The sequence below is a fragment of the Oncorhynchus mykiss genome, chromosome 13 (genome assembly GCF_057628025.1).
Source record: "Oncorhynchus mykiss isolate SJ-2025 chromosome 13, ASM5762802v1, whole genome shotgun sequence".
Taxonomy (NCBI): Eukaryota; Metazoa; Chordata; class Actinopteri; order Salmoniformes; family Salmonidae; genus Oncorhynchus; species Oncorhynchus mykiss.
This window is the reverse complement of record NC_143034.1, coordinates 1,620,001-1,646,862: the sequence shown is the minus strand read 5'-3', so window position 1 is coordinate 1,646,862 and position 26,862 is coordinate 1,620,001. Positions and strand designations below refer to the sequence as shown.

Sequence of the window (26,862 nt, the reverse complement as noted above, 5' to 3'; positions counted from 1 at the left end):
CCTAATCTCCAACCTCTAATCTCTAACCCCTAACCTCTAACTCCTAACCTCTAACCCCTAACCTCTAACCTCTAACCCCTAACCTCTAACTTCTAAGCCCTAACCCAAAATGTGTTTAACACTGCACTATAATATACAGTATATAGTGTATTTAATGTATATAACAGTGTGTTTTACCACTGCAGTATAATATACAGTATATAGTGTATTATATGTATATAACAGTGTGTTTTATATGGCACTATAATATACAGTATATAGTGTATTATATGTATATAACAGTGTGTTTTACCACTGCAGTATAATATACAGCATATAGTGTATTTAATGTATATAACAGTGTGTTTTACCACTGCAGTATAATATACAGTATATAGTGTATTTAATGTATATAACAGTGTGTTTTTATATGGCACTATAATATACAGTATATAGTGTATTTAATGTATATAACAGTGTGTTTTACCACTGCAGTATAATATACAGTATATAGTGTATTATATGTATATAACAGTGTGTTTTATATGGCACTATAATATACAGTATATAGTGTATTTAATGTATATAACAGTGTGTTTTAACACTGCAGTATAATATACAGTATATAGTGTATTTAATGTATATAACAGTGTGTTTTTATATGGCACTATAATATACAGTATATAGTGTATTTAATGTATATAACAGTGGGTTTTAACACTGCAGTATAATATACAGTATATAGTGTATTATATGTATATAACAGTGTGTTTTAACACTGCAGTATAATATACAGTATATAGTGTATTTAATGTATATAACAGTGTGTTTTTATATGGCACTATAATATACAGTATATAGTGTATTTAATGTATATAACAGTGGGTTTTAACACTGCACTATAATATACAGTATATAGTGTATTATATGTATATAACAGTGTGTTTTAACACTGCAGTATAATATACAGTATATAGTGTATTTAATGTATATAACAGTGTGTTTTAACACTGCAGTATAATATACAGTATATAGTGTATTTAATGTATATAACAGTGTGTTTTATATGGCACTATAATATACAGTATATAGTGTATGTAATGTATATAACAGTGGGTTTTAACACTGCAGTATAATATATAGTATATAGTGTATTTAATGTATATAACAGTGTGTTTTAACACTGCAGTATAATATACAGTATATAGTGTATTTAATGTATATAACAGTGTGTTTTAACACTGCAGTATAATATACAGTATATAGTGTATTATATGTATATAACAGTGTGTTTTTATATGGCACTATAATATACAGTATATAGTGTATTATATGTATATAACAGTGTGTTTTATATGGCACTATAATATACAGTATATAGTGTATTTAATGTATATAACAGTGTATTTTATATGGCACTATAATATACAGTATATAGTGTATTTAATGTATATAACAGTGTGTTTTTATATGGCACTATAATATACAGTATATAGTGTATTTAATGTATATAACAGTGTGTTTTATATGGCACTATAATATACAGTATATAGTGTATTTAATGTATATAACAGTGTATTTTATATGGCACTATAATATACAGTATATAGTGTATTTAATGTATATAACAGTGTGTTTTAACACTGCAGTATAATATACAGTATATAGTGTATTTAATGTATATAACAGTGTGTTTTAACACTGCAGTATAATATACAGTATATAGTGTATTATATGTATATAACAGTGTGTTTTTATATGGCACTATAATATACAGTATATAGTGTATTTAATGTATATAACAGTGTGTTTTAACACTGCAGTATAATATACAGTATATAGTGTATTTAATGTATATAACAGTGTGTTTTAACACTGCAGTATAATATACAGTATATAGTGTATTATATGTATATAACAGTGTGTTTTTATATGGCACTATAATATACAGTATATAGTGTATTTAATGTATATAACAGTGTGTTTTAACACTGCAGTATAATATACAGTATATAGTGTATTATATGTATATAACAGTGTGTTTTTATATGGCACTATAATATACAGTATATAGTGTATTTAATGTATATAACAGTGTGTTTTAACACTGCAGTATAATATACAGTATATAGTGTATTTAATGTATATAACAGTGTGTTTTAACACTGCAGTATAATATACAGTATATAGTGTATTATATGTATATAACAGTGTGTTTTTATATGGCACTATAATATACAGTATATAGTGTATTTAATGTATATAACAGTGGGTTTTAACACTGCAGTATAATATATAGTATATAGTGTATTTAATGTATATAACAGTGTGTTTTAACACTGCAGTATAATATACAGTATATAGTGTATTTAATGTATATAACAGTGGGTTTTAACACTGCAGTATAATATATAGTATATAGTGTATTTAATGTATATAACAGTGTGTTTTAACACTGCAGTATAATATATAGTATATAGTGTATTTAATGTATATAACAGTGGGTTTTAACACTGCAGTATAATATATAGTATATAGTGTATTTAATGTATATAACAGTGTGTTTTAACACTACAGTATAATATACAGTATATAGTGTATTTAATGTATATAACAGTGTGTTTTAACACTGCAGTATAATATATAGTATATAGTGTATTTAATGTATATAACAGTGTGTTTTAACACTGCAGTATAATATATAGTATATAGTGTATTTAATGTATATAACAGTGTGTTTTAACACTACACTATAATATATAGTATATAGTGTATTTAATGTATATAACAGTGTGTTTTAACACTGCAGTATAATATACAGTATGTAGTGTATTGTATGTATATAACAGTGTGTTTTTATACGGCAGTATAATAGGAATAGTATATCATGTTTTTCACTGTGTTCCTGTAAAACAGGCTGCTAACCCTATAACCCTATAACCCTGACCCTGACCCTGACCCTATAACCCTATAACCCTATAACCCTAAACCTAACCCTATAACCCTGACCCTATCACCCTATAACCCTATAACCCTGACCCTGACCCTGACCCTATAACCCTATAACCCTATAACCCTAAACCTAACCCTATAACCCTGACCCTATCACCCTATAACTCTATAACCCTATAACCCTAACCCTAACCCTAACCCTAACCCTAACCCTAACCCTGACCCTGACCCTATAACCCTATAACCCTATAACCCTAAACCTAACCCTATAACCCTGACCCTATCACCCTATAACTCTATAACCCTATAACCCTATAACCCTAACCCTATAACCCTATAACCCTAACCCTATAACCCTAACCCTATAACCCTAACCCTAACCCTATAACCCTATAACCCTATAACCCTATAACCCTAACCCTATAACCCTATAACCCTAACCCTATAACCCTAACCCTATAACCCTAACCCTAACCCTATAACCCTATAACCCTAACCCTATAACCCTATAACCCTAACCCTATAACCCTAACCCTACCCCTATAACCTTATAACCCTATAACTCTATAACCTAACCATATAACCCTATAACCCTATAACCCTAACCCTATAACCCTAACCCTATAACCCTAACCCTAACCCTATAAACCTATAACCCTATAACCCTATAACCCTATAACCCTATAACCCTATAACCCTATAACCCTAACCCTATAACCCTAACCCTATAACCCTAACCCTAACCCTATAACCCTATAACCCTAACCCTATAACCCTAGAACCCTAACCCTATAACCCTAACCCTATAACCCTATAACCCTATAACCCTATAACCCTAACCCTATAACCCTATAACCCTAACTCTATAACCCTATAACCCTATAACCCTAACCCTATAACCCTATAACCCTAACCCTATAACCCTAACTCTATAACCCTATAACTCTATAACCCTAACCCTATAACCCTATAACCCTATAACCCTAACCCTATAACCCTATAACCCTAACTCTATAACCCTATAACCCTATAACCCTAACCCTATAACCCTATAACCCTATAACCCTAACCCTATAACTCTATAACCCTATAACCCTATAACTCTATAACCCTAACCCTATAACCCTAACCCTATAACCCTAACCCTATAACCCTATAACTCTATAACCCTATAACCCTATAACCCTAACCCTATAACTCTATAACCCTATAACCCTATAACTCTATAACCCTAACCCTATAACCCTATAACCCTATAACCCTATAACGCTATAACCCTAACCCTATAACCCTATAACCCTATAACCCTATAACCCTAACTCTATAACCCTATAACCCTATAACGCTATAACCCTAACCCTATAACCCTATAACCCTAACTCTATAACCCTATAAGCCTATAACCCTATAACCCTATAACCCTATAACCCTAACCCTATAACCCTAACCCTATAACCCTAACCCTATAACCCAATAACCCTAACCCCAACCCTGTTGTAATACAGGCTGAAGGCCAGGAGGTGGCGACGGTGGTCAGTGATCAGGAGATCAGAGTGGTAGCTGAGCTGCTCCAGATCTCTCCTGAGGGACTCAAGAAGGCCATCACACACAAAGTCACGGTATGAAGTGCACTACCACATTTCCTCTACTATATCACACACAAAGTCACGGTCAGAACTGCACTACCACATTACCTTAGGGTCAGAACTACACTACTACATTACCTTAGGGTCAGAACTACACTACCACATTACCTTAGGGTCAGAACTACACTACTACATTACCTCTACTATATCACACACAAAGTCACAGTCAGAACTACACTACCACATTACCTTAGGGTCAGAACTACACTACTACATTACCTCTACTATATCACACACAAAGTCACAGTCTGAACTACACCACCACATTACCTTAGGGTCAGAACTACACTACTACATTACCTCTACTATTTCACAAACAAAGTCACGGTCTGAACTACACTACCACATTACCTTAAGGTCAGAGCTACACTACTACCACTACATTGCCTCTACTATATCACACACAAAGACACAGTCAGAACTACACTACTACATTACCTCAGGGCCTGAACTACACTAACACATTACCTCTACTATATCACACATAAAGTCACAGTCAGAACTACACAACTACATTACCTCTACTCTATCACACACAAAGTCACAGTCAGAAGTACACTACTACATTACCTCTACTATATCACACACAAAGTCACGGTCAGAACTACACTACTAGATTTCCTCTACTATCTCAAACACAACGTCACGGTCAGAACTACACTACCACATTACCTTAGGAACAGAACTACACTACCACATTACCTCTACTACAGTGCCTTGCGAAAGTATTCGGCCCCCTTGAACTTTGCGACCTTTTGCCACATTTCAGGCTTCAAACATAAAGATATAAAACTGTATTTTTTTGTGAAGAATCAACAACAAGTGGGACACAATCATGAAGTGGAACGACATTTATTGGATATTTCAAACTTTTTTAACAAATCAAAAACTGAAAAATTGGGCGTGCAAAATTATTCAGCCCCTTTACTTTCAGTGCAGCAAACTCTCTCCAGAAGTTCAGTGAGGATCTCTGAATGATCCAATGTTGACCTAAATGACTAATGATGATAAATACAATCCACCTGTGTGTAATCAAGTCTCCGTATAAATGCACCTGCACTGTGATAGTCTCAGAGGTCCGTTAAAAGCGCAGAGAGCATCATGAAGAACAAGGAACACACCAGGCAGGTCCGAGATACTGTTGTGAAGAAGTTTAAAGCCGGATTTGGATACAAAAAGATTTCCCAAGCTTTAAACATCCCAAGGAGCACTGTGCAAGCGATAATATTGAAATGGAAGGAGTATCAGACCACTGCAAATCTACCAAGACCTGGCCGTCCCTCTAAACTTTCAGCTCATACAAGGAGAAGACTGATCAGAGATGCAGCCAAGAGGCCCATGATCACTCTGGATGAACTGCAGAGATCTACAGCTGAGGTGGGAGACTCTGTCCATAGGACAAAAATCAGTCGTATATTGCACAAATCTGTCCTTTATGGAAGAGTGGCAAGAAGAAAGCCATTTCTTAAAGATATCCATAAAAAGTGTCGTTTAAAGTTTGCCACAAGCCACCTGGGAGACACACCAAACATGTGGAAGAAGGTGCTCTGGTCAGATGAAACCAAAATTGAACTTTTTGGCAACAATGCAAAACGTTATGTTTGGCGTAAAAGCAACACAGCTGAACACACCATCCCCACTGTCAAACATGGTGGTGGCAGCATCATGGTTTGGGCCTGCTTTTCTTCAGCAGGGACAGGGAAGATGGTTAAAATTGATGGGAAGATGGATGGAGCCAAATACAGGACCATTCTGGAAGAAAACCTGATGGAGTCTGCAAAAGACCTGAGACTGGGACGGAGATTTGTCTTCCAACAAGACAATGATCCAAAACATAAAGCAAAATCTACAATGGAATGGTTCAAAAATAAACATGTCCAGGTGTTAGAATGGCCAAGTCAAAGTCCAGACCTGAATCCAATCGAGAATCTGTGGAAAGAACTGAAAACTGCTGTTCACAAATGCTCTCCATCCAACCTCACTGAGCTCGAGCTGTTTTGCAAGGAGGAATGGGAAAAAATGTCAGTCTCTCGATGTGCAAAACTGATAGAGACATACCCCAAGCGACTTACAGCTGTAATCGCAGCAAAAGGTGGCGCTACAAGCAAGTATTAACTTAAGGGGGCTGAATAATTTTGCACGCCCAATTTTTCAGTTTTTGATTTGTTAAAAAAGTTTGAAATATCCAATAAATGTCGTTCCACTTCATGATTGTGTCCCACTTGTTGTTGATTCTTCACAAAAAAATACAGTTTTATATCTTTATGTTTGAAGCCTGAAATGTGGCAAAAGGTCGCAAAGTTCAAGGGGGCCGAATACTTTCGCAAGGCACTGTATATCACACACAAAGTCGCGGTCTGAACTACACTACCACATTACCTTAAGGTCAGAACTACATTACTACTACTACATTACCTCTGCTATATCACACACAAAGTCACGGTCAGAACTACATTAACACATTACCTCTGCTATATCACACACAAAGTCACGGTCAGAACTACACTACTACATTACCTCCACTGTATCACACACAATGTCACGGTCAGAACTACACTACCACATTACCTTAGGCTCAGAAATACACTACTACTACTACATTACCTCTACTATATCACACACAAAGTCACGGTCAGAACTACACTACTACATTACCTCAGGGTCAGAACTACACTAACACATTACCTCTACTATATCTCACACAAAGTCACGGTCAGAACTACACTACTACATTACCTCTACTCTATCACACACACTACCACATTATCTACTACTAATACATTACCTCTACTACATCATGGTTACTACATCTACTATTAATACATGACCTCTACTACCTCACGGTTACTACATCCAGTCCTGCTACATTACCTCTACTATATACCACAGTTACTAAATCTGCTACATTACCTCTACTACATTATAGTTGCAACATCTACTACTAACACATTGCCTCTACTACATCATGGTTACATCTACTATATTACCTCTACTACGTCATGGTCACTACATCTACTACATTGACTCTACTACATTTACAGTTACTGCATCTAATACTAATACCTTACCTCTACTACATCACAGTTGCCTCATTGCAATGTTGCAACATCTACTACTAACACATGACCTCTACTACATCATGGTTACTACATATACTTTAAATACATTACCTCTACTTCATCATGGTTACTACATCCACTACATTACCTCTACTAAATCATAGTTACCACATCTGCTACTACTACATTACCTCTACTACATTATGGTTGCTACGTCAACTACTACTACATTACCTCTACTACATCATGGTTACTACATCTACATCTACTACATTAACTCTACTACGTTACGGTTACTACATCAACTACATCATGGTTACTACATTTACTACTAATACAATAACTCTACTACATCACGGTTACTACATCTACTACTAATACATTACCTTTACTAAAGCACAGTTACTACATCCACTACCTTTCCTCTACCACATCACAGTTACTACATCTACTACATCATGGTTACTACATCTACTACATTACTTCTACTACATCACAGTTACTACATCTACTACATCACAGTTACTACATCACAGTTACTACATCTACTACATCACAGTTACTACATCACAGTTACTACATTTAATACTAATACCTTACCTCTACTACATCACAGTTACTACATCTAATACATTACCTCTACTACATTATAGTTGCAACTAAAGCACTGTTACTACATCTACTACCTTTCCTCTACTACATCACAGTTACTACATCTACTACATTACCTCTACTACATCAATGTTACTACATCTACTACATCATGGTTACTACATCTACTACATTACCTCTACTACATCACAGTTACTACATCTACTACATCACAGTTACTTCATCACAGTTACTACATCTACTACATCGCCTCTACTACATCACAGTTACTACATTTAATACTAACACATTACATCTACTACATCACAGTTACTACATCTAATACATTACCTCTACTACATTATAGTTGCAACATCTACTACATTACATCTGTTACATCACGGTTACTTCCTCTTCTCATCATCTTTAAAATCTGTCTGTCTGTCTGTCTGTCTGTCTGTCTGTCTGTGACCTTTGACCTTTGACTCTACAGGATACAGTCCGGGAGAAGATCTACACTCCCCTGACAGTGGAGAGTGCTGTGGATGCCAGGTGTGTGCTTCTGTCTGGCTGTCTGTGTGTGTGTGTTGTTCTAACCTCCAGCATCTTCTATTGGACCTGTACTACAGCGTGTCTGTTTCCATAGAGACGCTGTTGCTAAGATCCTGTACTCGCTGCTGTTTCATTGGCTGACCGAGAAGATAAATGGGCGGGTCTATCCTCGCAACGAGGCTCTGTCCATCTCTATACTGGACATATACGGCTTCGAGGTTGCTGCTCACACACACACAGTCTGTTTCCAGTTTCCATCAGTTTCTACTTTAGCCAACTTTACCAAGCTTTACTTTTCCTCTCTCTCTCTCTCTCTCTCTCTCTCTCTCTCTCTCTCTCTCTCTGTGTATCCCCTCTCTCTCTCTCTCTCTCTCTCTCTCTCTCTCTCTCTCTGTGTATCCCCTCTCTCTCTCTCTCTCTCTCTCTCTCTCTCTCTCTCTCTCTCTGTGTATCCCCTCTCTCTCTCTCTCTCTCTCTCTCTCTCTCTGTGTATCCCCTCTCTCTCTCTCTCTCTCTCTCTCTCTCTGCATCCCTCTCTCTCTCTCTCTCTCTCTCTCTCTCTCTCTCTCTCTCTCTCTCTCTCTCTCTCTCTCTCTCTCTCCATAGGATCTGTTATTCAACAGTTTTGAGCAGCTGTGTATCAACTATGCCAACGAGACGCTGCAGTTCTACTTCAACAAAATCATCTTCAGGGAGGAGCAGGTCAGTCAGTCAGTGCAACTGGCAACACACTGAGCCACACACTGAGCTACACCCTTCATACAAACACATGGGCCTGGACACAAAATGGTGCCTGTGTTCTGAGCCAGTGTGGCTGTTGTTTCCTTTGTTTGAGTAAGTACGGAGGTTGTTTCTGACTGCAACTGGCAACACACTGAGCCACAGCCTCCATTAAAAACACATGAGCCTGGACACAAAATGGCACCTGTCTTCTACTGCCATACGACTGCTGAACAAATAATCAAATATTGACATTTACATTTACATTGACACCCCCTCCCCCAAATGACTGTGACTAACCTGTTTCCCTGAACATTGACTCTGTACTGCTACCTCCCCTGTATATAGCCTCGGTATTGTTATTTTATTGTGTTACTTTTTATTTAAAAAGTATTCTTTTTATTTAAATCTTTAGTTTATTTAGTAAATATTGTCTTAACTCTATTTCTTAAAACTGCATCGTTGGTTAAGGGTTTTGTATATAAGCCATTTCACGGTGCAACTGGCATGGCTCCAGGCACATATGAAGCCATGCCCTCCATTATAACCTATGGGCCTTGACCCAAAATGGCGTCCCTGTTCTGAGCCGGTATGTCTGCTGTTTCCTGCAGGAGGAGTACATCCGGGAGCAGATCAGCTGGCAAGAGCTTCCCTTCAGCGACAACCAGGCCGTCATCAACCTCATCGCCGCTAAGCCTCATGGGATACTGAGGATCCTGGACGACCAGTGCGGCTTCCCCCAGGTAGCCACGTCACTTCCTGTGTGTTACCTAGGTTGAACATAAACAAAGGTAAAGAAAATAGAATTCTAATATCCCAGAAGTCTTTGCTTAAATGAAGGAAGAATTTTAAATAACGGGGACCAACTACGCGAGTTATAAACAGCCCTAGTCCCGTAACTCTGTGACTCCGGAGTGTAACTTCCTGTTCCTGTTGTCCTGTTGACAAGGCGACAGACCACACCTTCCTCCAGAAGTGCAACTATCACCACGGGAACAGCGATCTGTATGCCCGGCCAAAGATGCCCCTCCCAGAGTTCACACTGAAACACTACGCTGGGAAAGTCACATACCAAGTAAAACACAGACACACACACACACACACACACACACACACACACACACACACACACACACACACACACACACACCTGAAGTAATAATAAAATCCATTCTATCGTTCCCATGTTGATGTCCTCCTAACATTATCTACCCTCCCCCTGTTGATGTCCTCCTAACATTATCTACCCTCCCCCTGTTGATCCTAACATTATCTACCCTCCCCCTGTTGATGTCCTCCTAACATTATCTACCCTCCCCCTGTTGATGTCCTCCTAACATTATCTACCCTCCCCCTGTTGATGTTCTCCTAACATTATCTACCCTCCCACTGTTGATGTCCTCCTAACATTATCTACCCTCCCCCTGTTGATGCCCTCCTAACATTATCTACCATCCCCCTGTTGATGTTATAACATTATCTACCCTCCCCCTGTTGATGCCCTCCTAACATTATCTACCATCCCCCTGTTGATGTTATAACATTATCTACCCTCCTCCTGTTGATGTCCTCCTAACATTATCTACCCTCCTCCTGTTGATGTCCTCCTAACATTATCTACCCTCCTCCTGTTGATGTCCTCCTAACATTATCTAACCCCCTGTTGATGTCCTCCTAACATTATCTACCCTCCCCCTGTTAATGTCCTCCTAACATTATCTACTCTCCCCCTGTTGATGCCCTCCTAACATTATCTACCATCCCCCTGTTGATGTTATAACATTATCTACCCTCCTCCTGTTGATGTTCTGTTGATGTCCTCCTAACATTATCTACCCTCCTCCTGTTGATAGTCCTCCTAACATTATCTACCCTCCTCCTGTTGATGTCCTCCTAACATTATCTCCCCTCCCCCTGTTGATGTCCTCCTAACATTATCTACCCTCCCCCTGTTGATGTCCTCCTAACATTATCTACCCTCCCATGTTGATGTCCTCCTAACATTATCTACCCTCCCCCTGTTGATGTCCTCCTAACATTATCTACCCTCCCCCTGTTGATGTCCTCCTAACATTATCTACCATCCCCCTGTTGATGTTCTCCTAACATTATCTACCCTCCCCCTGTTAATGTTCTCCTAACATTATCTACCCTCCCCCTGTTGATGTTCTCCTAACATTATCTACCATCCCCCTGTTGATGTTCTCCTAACATTATCTACACACCCCCTGTTGATGATCCGAACATTATCTACCATCCCCCTGTTGATGTTATAACATTATCTACCATCCCCCTGTTGATGTTCTCCTAACATTATCTACCCTCCCCCTGTTGATGTCCTCCTAACATTATCTCCCCTCCCCCTGTTGATGTCCTCCTAACATTATCTACCCTCCCCCTGTTGATGTCCTCCTAACATTATCTCCCCTCCCCCTGTTGATGTCCTCCTTACATTATCTCCCCTCCCCCTGTTCTAGGTGCATAAGTTCCTCCATAAGAACTTTGACCTGGTGCGTCAGGACGTTCTGGAGCTTTTCAGTAGGAGTAAGAACCGCATGGTGTCCAACCTGTTCCTCCAACACAGTGAGGGGCTGGCGTCTCAGCAGCGTTCTGCCGCCAGGAGGGGCTCCACCGCCCGCCGCCTCGCCGGCAACACCGTCAGCGCCAAGTTCCAGAGCAGTCTGCAGGACCTGGTGGAGAAGATGGAGAGGTCAGGGTTCTAGGGGGTCCTGGGTTCTATACTGTCTACCCGCTGGGCACAGACAATTCAATGTCTTTTCCACGTTGAAATGATGTGGAAACAACGTTGATTCAACCAGTGTGCACCCAATTGGTGCCCTAGAATTTTGAAGACTAGATCCTGTCCAGCCTTCTATGGTTCTAATTCTAGGGTTCTGGGCTTCCGAGTTCTGGGGTTCTAGAGTTCTGAGTACAGCATTCTAGGGTTCTACGTTCCTCATGCTAAGGTTAAAGGTTTTACATTCTAAGTGTGTCTCTACAGATGTAACCCGTACTTTGTACGTTGCATCAAGCCAAACCAGCACAAGGAGCCGGGCCAGTTTGAGACGGAGCTGGTGATGACTCAGCTACGTTACTCTGGTATCCTGGAGACCATACGAATCAGGAAGGAGGGATACCCAATCAGAATACCCTTCTACCAATTCCTCAACAGGTGGGTCACATGACAGGAAGTCACAGCCTTTAGTGGCATCACTCACTTACTTGCTTTTGGCGGCCCAGACTAATAATATGCCGTAGCTCTCTGTTGTTCAGGGCAGCTCGTCCTCTGAGACCAGTGTTGTCCATGAATCACTTCTTTAGTCTTCCAAGAGGTGGTACTTCCTCTGGTCTGAGATCAGTGTTGTCCATGAATCACTTCTTTAGTCTTCCAAGAGGAGGTACTTCCTCTGGTCTGAGACCAGTGTTGTCCATGAATCACTTCTTTAGTCTTCCAAGAGGTGGTACTTCCTCTGGTCTGAGATCAGTGTTGTCCATGAATCACTTCTTTAGTCTTCCAAGAGGTGGTACTTCCTCTGGTCTGAGACCAGTGTTGTCCATGAATCACTTCTTTAGTCTTCCAAGAGGTGGTACTTCCTCTGGTCTGAGATCGGTGTTGTCCATTAATCTCTCCTGTGGTCTCCTAGGAGGCGGTACTTCCCCTGGTCTGAGACCAGTGTTGTCCATGAATCTCTCCTGTGGTCTCCTAGGAGGTGGTACTTCCCATGGTCTGAGATCAGTGTTGTCCATGAATCTCTCCTGTGGTCTCCTAGGAGGCGGTACTTCCCCTGGTCTGAGACCAGTGTTGTCCAGGATATCTTCAAGAGACCAGGAACGGTGTTGCTGTACTACAGATAAAGTGTGTGTGTTCCTCAGGTACAAGGCGTTACTGTGTCTGAAGGAGGTACCTCCAGCGGACGGGGAGACCTGTGTTGAGATGATCCATAAACTCTGTCCTGTTAAACCTGGAACATACCAAGTAGGAGTTACCAAGGTGAGGAGGGGTGGGGGTGGGGGGCTGTGTTGAGATGATCTGTCCTGTTAAATCTGGAACATACCAAGTAGGAGTTACCAAGGCAAGGAGGGGTGGGGGGGCTGTGTTGAGATGATCTATAAACTCTGTCCTGTTAAACCTGGAACATACCAAGTAGGAGTTACCAAGGTGAGGAGGGGGGGGGGCTGTGTTGAGATGATCCATAAACTCTGTCCTGTTAAACCTGGAACATACCAAGTAGGAGTTACCAAGGTGAGGAGGGGGGGGGGGCTGTGTTGAGATGATCTGTCCTGTTAAACCTGGAACATACCAAGTAGGAGTTACCAAGGTGAGGAGGGGGTGGGGGGCTGTGTTGAGATGATCTATAAACTCTGTCCTTTTAAATCTGGAACATACCAATCAGGAGTTACCAAGGTGAGCTGCCAAAAGAGAAGAAGAGCCTGTTTCCTTTATAGGGTTCTCCCTGGTTCTTCCTAGGAGCTTCCTAGGTTCTTCCTGGTTCTTCCAAGGTTCTTCATGGTTCTTCCTGGTTCTTCCAAGGTTCTTCATGGTTCTTCCTAGGTTATTTCTGTTTTTTCCTAGATTCTTTCTGGTTCTTCCTGTTTTTTCCTAGGTTCTACCTAGATTCTTCCTGTTTGTTCCTAGGTTCTTCCAAGGTTCTTCCTGGTTCTTCCTAGCTTCTTTCTGGTTCTTCCTAGACTCTTTCTGGTTCTTCCTAGGTTCTTCCTAGATTCTTCCTAGATTCTTCCTAGGTTCTTCCTGGTTCTTCCTAGGTTCTATATGGTTCTTCCTAGAATCTTCCTGGTTCTTCCTAGGTTCTTCCTGGTTCTTCCTGGTTCTTCCTAGATTCTTCCTAGATTCTTCCTAGGTTCTTCCTGGTTCTTCCTAGGTTCTTCCTAGGTTCTTCCTGGTTCTTCCTAGCTTCTTCCTGGTTCTTCCTAGCTTCTTTCTGGTTCTTCCTAGACTCTTTCTGGTTCTTCCTAGGTTCTTCCTAGATTCTTCCTAGATTCTTCCTAGGTTCTTCCTGGTTCTTCCTAGGTTCTATATGGTTCTTCCTAGAATCTTCCTGGTTCTTCCTAGGTTCTTCCTGGTTCTTCCTGGTTCTTCCTGGTTCTTCCTAGATTCTTCCTAGATTCTTCCTAGGTTCTTCCTGGTTCTTCCTAGGTTCTTCCTAGGTTCTTCCTGGTTCTTCCTAGCTTCTTCCTGGTTCTTCCTAGGTTCTTCCTGGTTCTTCCTAGGTTCTTCCTGGTTCTTCCTAGGTTCTTCCTGGTTCTTCCTATCCACTGTGGCTCGGCATTGCTTTGTGGGGTTTTAGGTTGGGTAACTGTAAACGGCTAATGAAAGAAAAAGGGGCTTCATAAGATACATTGCATATGATTAGTTTGAAGATGAGGGGCTGGGGTCTCGCCGGCTGGTCTACAAAGATAAACACAAATCACAGTCCTCCAACCCCTATCCATGCGTGGAACGGATGTGGGTGTGGTCTACATAAAGGTGCTAATTTAAAAAAAACAAAAGCTCTGACGAAGGCCGTGAGGCCGATACGCAAAGCTTATTAAAGATCAGTGATCACGGTTTCCTTTTTCGTTCATCTTTTTTTTCATTCCTCTTGTTCAACTGTTGCGATGCACCTGCAAAAAAAAGTTTGCTCTGATGTGCGAGTGCCTTTTGAATGTTGGTCAACAAAGACAAAAATCACAAACGTTGGATGGACAATTATGGTCAATATAACAGTCCTTTGGTGATTGGTCATTGGAACTTCTACATTTTAAAAAGTCTAATACATCCATGTGATACAGCCTTCACCATCACACTGAATACATTGATTTTAGATCCAAAGAGACATGATAATGAAGGAAATGTAGTCTATTTCAGAAGAACAGCATCTTAGGCCCTGATCTGGCTATCAAATCAAATCAAATGTATTTATATAGCCCTTCTTACATCAGCTGATATCTCAAAGTGCTGTACAGAAACACATCCTAAAACCCCAAACAGCAAGCAATGCAGGTGTAGAAGCACGGTGGCTAGGAAAAACTCCCTAGAAAGGACAGAACCTAGGAAGAAACCTAGAGAGGAACCAGGCTATGAGGGGTGGCCAGTCCTCTTCTGGCTGTGCCGGGTGGAGATTATAAACCTAGAGAGGAACCAGGCTATGAGGGGTGGCCAGTCCTCTTCTGGCTGTGCCGGGTGGAGATTATAAACCTAGAGAAGAACCAGGCTATGAGGGGTGGCCAGTCCTCTTCTGGCTGTGCCGGGTGGAGATTATAAACCGTGAGAGGAACCAGGCTATGAGGGGTGGCCAGTCCTCTTCTGGCTGTGCCGGGTGGAGATTATAAACCTAGAGAGGAACCAGGCTATGAGGGGTGGCCAGTCCTCTTCTGGCTGTGCCGGGTGGAGATTATAAACCTAGAGAAGAACCAGGCTATGAGGGGTGGCCAGTCCTCTTCTGGCTGTGCCGGGTGGAGATTATAAACCGTGAGAGGAACCAGGCTATGAGGGGTGGCCAGTCCTCTTCTGGCTGTGCCGGGTGGAGATTATAAACCGTGAGAGGAACCAGGCTATGAGGGGTGGCCAGTCCTCTTCTGGCTGTGCCGGGTGGAGATTATAACAGAACAAGACCAAGATGTTCAAATGTTCATAGATGACCAGCAGGGTCAAATGCTATGCCATATGGCTGTGGGCTACACTAGTTCATTTAGCAGACAAGATTTGCTTAGAATTCCTTGGAATTATTTTATCTTTTTGTTTTCTAGCATGAAGATTAGAATTGAACATAGCTGAATTAAAATAGACAGGAAGTTTTCTCCAAACGATTTGAGGAAGTGCGAACATGTGGCTACTCTGTGTTGAACGGTTAACAAAGACATAGGTCCTCCTGTATACAGACATATGTCCTCCTGTATTCAGACATATGTCCTCCTGTATTCAGACATATGTCCTCCTGTATACATACGTATTCAGACATATGTCCTCCTGTATACATACGTATTCAGACATATGTCCTCCTGTTTTCAGACATATGTCCTCCTGTATACATACATACGTATTCAGACACATGTCCTCCTGTATACATACATACGTATTCAGACATATGTCCTCCTGTATACATACATATTCAGACATATGTCCTCCTGTATTCAGACATATGTCCTCCTGTATACATACATACGTATTCAGACATATGTCCTCCTGTATTCAGACACATGTCCTCCTGTATTCAGACATACGTATTCAGACACATGTCCTCCTGTATTCATACATACGTATTCAGACATATGTCCTCCTGTATACATATATACGTATTCAGACATAGGTCCTCCTGTATACATACATACATATTCAGACATATGTCCTCCTGTATTCAGACATTTGTCCTCCTGTATTCAGACATATGTCCTCCTGTATACATACATACGTATTCAGACACATGTCCTCCTGTATACATACATACGTATTCAGACATATGTCCTCCTGTATTCAGACACATGTCCTCCTGTATTCATACATACGTATTCAGACATATGTCCTCCTGTATACATACATACGTATTCAGACATATGTCCTCCTGTATTCAGACATATGTCCTCCTGTATTCAGACATATGTCCTCCTGTATTCAGACATTTGTCCTCCTGTATACATGCATAAGTATTCAGACATGTGTCCTCCTGTATTCAGACATATGTCCTCCTGTATACATGCATACGTATTCAGATATATGTCCTCCTGTATTCAGACATATGTCCTCCTGTATTCAGACATATGTCCTCCTGTATTCAGACATTTGTCCTCCTGTATACATGCATAAGTATTCAGACATATGTCCTCCTGTATTCAGACATATGTCCTCCTGTATTCAGACATATTCAGACATATGTCCTCCTGTATACATACGGATTCAGACATATGTCTTCCTGTATACATACATATTCAGACATATGTCCTCCTGTATTCAGACATATGTCCTCCTGTATCCAGACATATGTCCTCCTGTATTCATACATACATATTCAGACACATGTCCTCCTGTATACATACATACGTATTCAGACACATGTCCTCCTGTATACATACATACGTATTCAGACATAGGTCCTCCTGTATACATACATATTCAGACATGTGTCCTCCTGTATACATACATACGTATTCAGACATATGTCCTCCTGTATACATACATACGTATTCAGACATAGGTCCTCCTGTATACATACATATTCAGACATGTGTCCTCCTGTATACATACATACGTATTCAGACATATGTCCTCCTGTATACAGAGCTTTCGGAAAGTATTCAGACCCCTTCACTTTTTCCACATTTTGCGTCTCACAATTGTCCCAGCGTCGCCCGAGTTTGGCCCGTGTAGTCATTGTAAATAAGAATTTGTTCTTAACTGACTTGCGAAGTTGGAGAGGTAGGGTAATCTAGTGATCCCCATGTGTAGATGTTCCTGAAGGAGGAGCTGTTGGAGAGGAAGGGTAATCTAGTGATCCCCATGTGTAGATGTTCCTGAAGGAGGAGCTGTAGGAGAGGAAGGGTGATCTAGTGTCCCATTGTGTAGATGTTCCTGAAGGAGGAACTGTACCAGCTGTTGGAGAGGAAGGGTGATCTAGTGTCCCATTGTGTAGATGTTCCTGAAGGAGGAGCTGTAGGAGAGGTAGGGTAATCTAGTGATCCCCATGTGTAGATGTTCCTGAAGGAGGAGCTGTAGGAGAGGAAGGGTGATCTAGTGTCCCATTTTGTAGATGTTCCTGAAGGAGGAGCTGTTGGAGAGGAAGGGTAATCTAGTGATCCCCATGTGTAGATGTTCCTGAAGGAGGAGCTGTAGGAGAGGAAGGGTGATCTAGTGTCCCATTGTGTAGATGTTCCTGAAGGAGGAACTGTACCAGCTGTTGGAGAGGAAGGGTGATCTAGTGTCCCATTGTGTAGATGTTCCTGAAGGAGGAGCTGTAGGAGAGGTAGGGTAATCTAGTGATCCCCATGTGTAGATGTTCCTGAAGGAGGAGCTGTAGGAGAGGAAGGGTGATCTAGTGTCCCATTGTGTAGATGTTCCTGAAGGAGGAGCTATACCAGCTGTTGGAGAGGAAGGGTGATCTAGTGTCCCCATGTGTAGATGTTCCTGAAGGAGGAGCTGTTGGAGAGGAAGGGTGATCTAGTGTCCCCATGTGTAGATGTTCCTGAAGGAGGAGCTGTAGGAGAGGAAGGGTGATCTAGTGTCGCCATGTGTAGATGTTTCTGAAGGAGGAGCTGTACCAGCTGTAGGAGAGGAAGGGTGATCTGGTGTCCCCATGTGTAGATGTTCCTGAAGGAGGATCTGTACCAGCTGTTGGAGAGGAAGGGTGATCTAGTGTCCCATTGTGTAGATGTTCCTGAAGGAGGAACTGTACCAGCTGTTGGAGAGGAAGGGTGATCTAGTGTCCCCATGTGTATATGTTCCTGAAGGAGGAGCTGTAGGAGAGGAAGGGTGATCTAGTGTCCCCATGTGTAGATGTTCCTGAAGGAGGATCTGTACCAGCTGTTGGAGAGGAAGGGTGATCTAGTGTCCCATTGTGTAGATGTTCCTGAAGGAGGAACTGTACCAGCTGTTGGAGAGGAAGGGTGATCTAGTGTCCCCATGTGTAGATGTTCCTGAAGGAGGAGCTGTAGGAGAGGAAGGGTGATCTAGTGTCCCCATGTGTAGATGTTCCTGAAGGAGGAGCTGTAGGAGAGGAAGGGTGATCTAGTGTCCCCATGTGTAGATGTTCCTGAAGGAGGATCTGTACCAACTGATGGAGTGGAAGCGTGATCTGGTGTTCCACGTGGCTGCCGTGACCCTGCAGCGCTACACACGGCTGTACTTCATCAGGAAGAGACGGAACAAGTTCCGAAACACCATGATTCATCTACAGACCTTCTGTAGAGGATACCTGGCAAGGTAACACACACACACACACACACACACACACACACACACACACCACTAAGACACCATGATTCAACTACAGACCTTCTGTACAGTACAACTGGCAAGGTAACACACACACACACACACACACACACACACACACACACACACACACACACACACACACACACACACACACACTCACTCACACACTTTTTTCCTTCTGTAAAGTTCTTATGGTTTTGTCCAATCAAACCCTGTCTCTCTCTCTGTAAACAGCCAATCAGAGCATGTCTTTCTGTAAAACAGTTTATCGGAGCTTGTCTCTCTCTAAATAGCCAGTCAGACCCTGTCTCTCTGTAAACAGGAAGAGGTTTGCTCTGAAGAGGAAGTACCTCATCAAGTTCCGTTCCATCGTGTTGCTCTACATCAACCGTCGAAGCTATGTGAAGGTAACACACACACACGCACACACACACACACACACACACACACACACACACACACACACACACACCAGGGTCCGAAACAGAAGGGATTGAGTGATGAGTGTTTAATGTTTGGGTTCCTTTCAGGCGGAGATCGAGCCAATCAGGAGAGCCGAGGAGGAGTTCAGGAGGATAGAGGAGGTAAAGACCTTGTCCCTTTCCTTCTGACTCCACCTCTGATTGGTTAATTAGTATTACCACGTGTCCCGGAATGTGCGTGACAGTCCCGCACTTTGACCCTTTGACCCCATGTCCCGCAATCAAACAATCATGTCCCGGGTTTCATCAACAAATTCAAATATCAGTAAACTGTGGGAAAAAAGGTGGATTTGTCCCGTATTTCAGTTAGACATTCTAACCAGTCTCTTTCAATCACCTTGCGCTGATGAAAATATATTCTGTGTATCAGGGATGGGCAGCCGCTTTGGGGGGGAGAGGGTTATTTTTGCTAACTTTGTCAGGGTAACTTACTGTTGAGAGTTGGAAAAATATAATACAGGAATACTAGAATACTGGAATACTAGAATAATAAAATACTAGAATAACAGAATACTAGAATAACAGAATACTAGAATAACAGAATACTAGAATAACAGAATACTAGAATAATAAAATACTAGAATAACAGAATACTAGAATAACAGAATACTAGAATAACAGAATACTAGAATAACAGAATACTAGAATAATAAAATACTAGAATAACAGAATACTGGAATACTAGAATAATAAAATACTAGAATAACAGAATACTAGAATAATAAAATACTAGAATAACAGAATAATGGAATACTGGAATAATAAAATACTAGAATAACAGAATACTAGAATAACAGAATACTAGAATAACAGAATACTAGAATAATGGAATACTGGAATAATAAAATACTAGAATAACAGAATACTAGAATAATGGAATAATGGAATAATGGAATACTAGAATAACAGAATACTAGAATAATGGAATAATAGTACACTAAAATATTAGAACATTATAATACTAGAATAATATAATATTAGAATATTAGAATACTAGAATAATATAATAATAAAATACTAGAATACTGGAATACTAGAATATTAGAATACTAGAATAATATAATAATAAAATACTAGAATACTGGAATACTAGAATAATAAAAAACTAGAATAACAGAATAATAAAATACTAGAATAACAGAATACTAGAATAATGGAATAATGGAATAATAGTACACTAAAATATTAGAACATTATAATACTAGAATAATATAATATTAGAATACTAGAATAATGTAATAATAAAATACTAGAATACTGGAATACTAGAATAATAAAATACTAGAATAATGGAATAATGGAATAATAGTACACTAAAATATTAGAACATTATAATACTAGAATAACATAATAATAAAATACTAGAATACTGGAATACTTGAATAATAAAATACTAGAATAACAGAATACTAGAATAATGGAATAATGGAATAATAGTACACTAAAATATTAGAACATTATAATACTAGAATAATATAATATTAGAATATTAGAATACTAGAATAATATAATAATAAAATACTAAAATACTAGAATACTAGAATAACAGAATACTAGAATACTGGAATACTAGAATAATAAAATACTAGAATAACAGAATACTAGAATAATGGAATACTAGAATAATGGAATACTAGAATAACAGAATACTAGAATAATGGAATACTAGAATAATGGAATAATGGAATACTAGAATAATGGAATAATGGAATAATAGTACACTAGAATATTAGAACATTATGATACTAGAATAATATAATATTAGAATATTATAATACTAAAATAATATAATAATAAAATACTAGAATAACAGAATACTAGAATAACAGAATACTAGAATAATGGAATTATAGTTATATCGGGTAGCAGGGTATCCTAGTGGTTAGAGCGTTGGACTAGTAACCGGAAGGTTGCAAGGTCAAACCCCCGAGCTGACAAGGTACAAATCTGTCGTTCTGCCCCTGAACAGGCAGTTAACCCACTGTTCCTAGGCCGTCATAGAAAATAATGTTAAAATATTAGAATGTTAAAATATTAAAATAATGGAATACTAGAGTATTAGAATAATAGAGTACTAGAATACTAGAATATTATAATACTAGAGTATTAGAATACTAGAATACTAAAAATACTAAGAATTCTAGGATAATAGAATACTAGAATAGTAGAATACTATAATACTGGAATACTAGAATACTAGAATATTCTAATAATGGAATAGTAGAATAATATAATATTATAATAATGGAATACTAGGATTCTAGAATATTCTAATAATGGAATAGTAGAATAATATAATATTATAATAATGGAATACTAGGATTCTAGAATATTCTAATAATGGAATAGTAGAATAATATAATATTATAGTAATGGAATACTAGGATTCTAGAATATTCTAATAATGGAATAGTAGAATAATATAATATTATAATAATGGTATACTAGGATTCTAGAATATTCTAATAATGGAATAGTAGAATAATATAATATTATAATAATGGAATACTAGGATTCTAGAATATTCTAATAATGGAATAGTAGAATAATATAATATTATAGTAATGGAATACTAGGATTCTAGAATATTCTAATAATGGAATAGTAGAATAATATAATATTATAATAATGGAATACTAGGATTCTAGAATATTCTAATAATGGAATAGTAGAATAATATAATATTATAGTAATGGAATACTAGGATTCTAGAATATTCTAATAATGGAATAGTAGAATAATATAATATTATAATAATGGTATACTAGGATTCTAGAATATTCTAATAATGGAATAGTAGAATAATATAATATTATAATAATGGAATACTAGGATTCTAGAATATTCTAATAATGGAATAGTAGAATAATATAATATTATAATAATGGAATACTAGGATTCTAGAATATTCTAATAATGGAATAGTAGAATAATATAATATTATAGTAATGGAATACTAGGATTCTAGAATATTCTAATAATGGAATAGTAGAATAATATAATATTATAATAATGGAATACTAGGATTCTAGAATATTCTAATAATGGAATAGTAGAATAATATAATATTATAGTAATGGAATACTAGGATTCTAGAATATTCTAATAATGGAATACTAGAATAATAAAATACTAGAATAACAGAATACTAGAATAATGGAATACTAGAATAATGGAATAATGGAATACTAGAATAATGGAATAATGGAATAATAGTACACTAGAATATTAGAACATTATGATACTAGAATAATATAATATTATAATACTAAAATAATATAATAATAAAATACTAGAATAACAGAATACTAGAATAACAGAATACTAGAATAATGGAATTATAGTTATATCGGGTAGCAGGGTATCCTAGTGGTTAGAGCGTTGGACTAGTAACCGGAAGGTTGCAAGGTCAAACCCCCGAGCTGACAAGGTACAAATCTGTCGTTCTGCCCCTGAACAGGCAGTTAGCCCACTGTTCCTAGGCCGTCATAGAAAATAATGTTAAAATATTAGAATGTTAAAATATTAAAATAATGGAATATTAGAGTATTAGAATAATAGAGTACTAGAATACTAGAATATTATAATACTAGAGTATTAGAATACTAGAATACTAAAAATACTAAGAATTCTAGGATAATAGAATACTAGAATAGTAGAATACTATAATACTGGAATACTAGAATACTAGAATATTCTAATAATGGAATAGTAGAATAATATAATATTATAATAATGGAATACTAGGATTCTAGAATATTCTAATAATGGAATAGTAGAATAATATAATATTATAGTAATGGAATACTAGGATTCTAGAATATTCTAATAATGGAATAGTAGAATAATATAATATTATAATAATGGAATACTAGGATTCTAGAATATTCTAATAATGGAATAGTAGAATAATATAATATTATAATGATGGAATACTAGGATTCTAGAATATTCTAATAATGGAATAGTAGAATAATATAATATTATAATAATGGAATACTAGGATTCTAGAATATTCTAATAATGGAATAGTAGAATAATATAATATTATAATAATGGAATACTAGGATTCTAGAATATTCTAATAATGGAATAGTAGAATAATATAATATTATAATGATGGAATACTAGGATTCTAGAATATTCTAATAATGGAATAGTAGAATAATATAATATTATAATAATGGTATACTAGGATTCTAGAATATTCTAATAATGGAATAGTAGAATAATATAATATTATAATAATGGAATACTAGGATTCTAGAATATTCTAATAATGGAATAGTAGAATAATATAATATTATAATAATGGAATACTAGGATTCTAGAATATTCTAATAATGGAATAGTAGAATAATATAATATTATAATAATGGAATACTAGGATTCTAGAATATTCTAATAATGGAATAGTAGAATAATATAATATTATAATAATGGAATACTAGGATTCTAGAATATTCTAATAATGGAATAGTAGAATAATATAATATTATAGTAATGGAATACTAGGATTCTAGAATATTCTAATAATGGAATAGTAGAATAATATAATATTATAATAATGGAATACTAGGATTCTAGAATATTCTAATAATGGAATAGTAGAATAATATAATATTATAATGATGGAATACTAGGATTCTAGAATATTCTAATAATGGAATAGTAGAATAATATAATATTATAATAATGGAATACTAGGATTCTAGAATATTCTAATAATGGAATAGTAGAATAATATAATATTATAATAATGGAATACTAGGATTCTAGAATATTCTAATAATGGAATAGTAGAATAATATAATATTATAATGATGGAATACTAGGATTCTAGAATATTCTAATAATGGAATAGTAGAATAATATAATATTATAATAATGGTATACTAGGATTCTAGAATATTCTAATAATGGAATAGTAGAATAATATAATATTATAATAATGGAATACTAGGATTCTAGAATATTCTAATAATGGAATAGTAGAATAATATAATATTATAATAATGGAATACTAGGATTCTAGAATATTCTAATAATGGAATAGTAGAATAATATAATATTATAATAATGGAATACTAGGATTCTAGAATATTCTAATAATGGAATAGTAGAATAATATAATATTATAATAATGGAATACTAGGATTCTAGAATATTCTAATAATGGAATAGTAGAATAATATAATATTATAGTAATGGAATACTAGGATTCTAGAATATTATAATAATGGAATAGTAGAATAATATAATATTATAACAATGGAATACTAGGATTCTAGAATATTCTAATAATGGAATAGTAGAATAATATAATATTATAATAATGGAATACTAGGATTCTAGAATATTCTAATAATGGAATAGTAGAATAATATAATATTATAATAATGGAATACTAGGATTCTAGAATATTCTAATAATGGAATAGTAGAATAATATAATATTATAGTAATGGAATACTAGGATTCTAGAATATTCTAATAATGGAATAGTAGAATAATATAATATTATAATAATGGAATACTAGGATTCTAGAATATTCTAATAATGGAATAGTAGAATAATATAATATTATAGTAATGGAATACTAGGATTCTAGAATATTCTAATAATGGAATAGTAGAATAATATAATATTATAGTAATGGAATACTAGGATTCTAGAATATTCTAATAATGGAATAGTAGAATAATATAATATTATAATAATGGAATAGTAGGATTCTAGAATACCAGAATAATAGAATACTATTGTCCCTCATTTGAGTGTTTTAAATGTGGTCACCCTAGCTTTGATCTGAACCTTTGACTGACCCTGACCTCTAACCTCTAACCCCTCTGTGTAGGAGCGGGCCAACAGAGAAGTGGTGAACGTTACAACTCTGCCCATCCCTGCTGAGTTGGGGTTTCTGCTGCAGGCTACCGCAGGTAGGCTATTATCCTGAATAACACACTAGCTCTGGTCCAGCTCCTCCCATCTCTCTGTCTAGATCTGGTCCAGATCCTCACACCTCTCTGTGTGTCTAGGTGGCAGGGAGCTCCACTCTGAGTGTCTGTGTCTGGTCCAGCTCCTCACATCTCCCTGTCTAGCTTTGGTCCAGCTCCTCACATCTCTCTGTCTAGCTCTGGTCCAGCTCCTCACATCTCTCTGTCTATCTCTGGTCCAGCTCCTCACATCTCTCTGTGTATCTAGGTGGCAGGGAGCTCCACTCTGAGTGTCTATCTCTGGTCCAACTCCTCACACCTCTCTGTGTGTCTAGGTGACAGGGAGCTCCACTCTGAGTGGCTATCTCTGGTCCAGCTCCTCACATCTCTCTGTGTGTCTAGGTGGCAGGGAGCTCCACTCTGAGTGCCTAGCTCTGGTCCAGGCCCCTAAGGTCCAGGTGGATCCTCAGCTGACTCTACCGTTGAACATCAACAACTACCTCATCACTCACTACATAAGGACCATCTTCAGGGTGAGAACACACCGGTATTAAAACGCGTGTTTGATGTTGAGCTCAGTGTTCAGTTGTGAATCCATGATGAAGTGTGTTGATGTTGAGCTCAGTGTTCAGTTGTGAATCCATGATGAAGTGTGTTGATGTTGAGCTCAGTGTTCAGTTGTGAATCTATGATGAAGTGTGTTGATGTTGAGCTCAGTGTTCAGTTGTGAACCCATGTTGATGTGTTTAGGAAGCCTTGTTTGGGATGTTGTTTGCTCCGTTGGATCGATCTCTGACCCGGGTGGACGAGGAACTGAATCAGCCAGCGGTGGACGTCTTTATGCTGGTACACTACTCTCTGGAACGCTCTGTAGAACCCACCTTTAGAACCCTCTCTATGGTACACTACGATCTAGAACCCTCTGTAGAACCCACCTTTAGAACCCTCTCTATGGTACACTACGCTCTAGAACGCTCTGTAGAACCCACCTTTAGAACCCACTCTATGGTACACTATGCT

General features: G+C 37.8%; 1 protein-coding gene across 1 annotated transcript in view; it reads left to right on the top strand.

The window, feature by feature from the left end:
• The window catches only part of LOC118938109 (unconventional myosin-XV-like), a 136,072-nt gene that overhangs the window by 29,574 nt on the left and 79,636 nt on the right, over positions 1-26,862 (top strand). Inside the window, exons 15-29 of the mRNA XM_090194551.1 lie at positions 4,437-4,550; positions 8,721-8,779; positions 8,874-8,997; positions 9,386-9,481; positions 10,111-10,242; positions 10,449-10,574; positions 11,977-12,209; positions 12,501-12,671; positions 13,373-13,490; positions 19,234-19,409; positions 19,747-19,831; positions 19,955-20,008; positions 25,764-25,845; positions 26,245-26,375; positions 26,593-26,688. Of these exons, the coding sequence (XP_090050677.1) occupies positions 4,437-4,550; positions 8,721-8,779; positions 8,874-8,997; positions 9,386-9,481; positions 10,111-10,242; positions 10,449-10,574; positions 11,977-12,209; positions 12,501-12,671; positions 13,373-13,490; positions 19,234-19,409; positions 19,747-19,831; positions 19,955-20,008; positions 25,764-25,845; positions 26,245-26,375; positions 26,593-26,688 (1,797 nt within the window). The remainder of the gene's footprint in view (positions 1-4,436; positions 4,551-8,720; positions 8,780-8,873; positions 8,998-9,385; positions 9,482-10,110; positions 10,243-10,448; positions 10,575-11,976; positions 12,210-12,500; positions 12,672-13,372; positions 13,491-19,233; positions 19,410-19,746; positions 19,832-19,954; positions 20,009-25,763; positions 25,846-26,244; positions 26,376-26,592; positions 26,689-26,862) is intronic.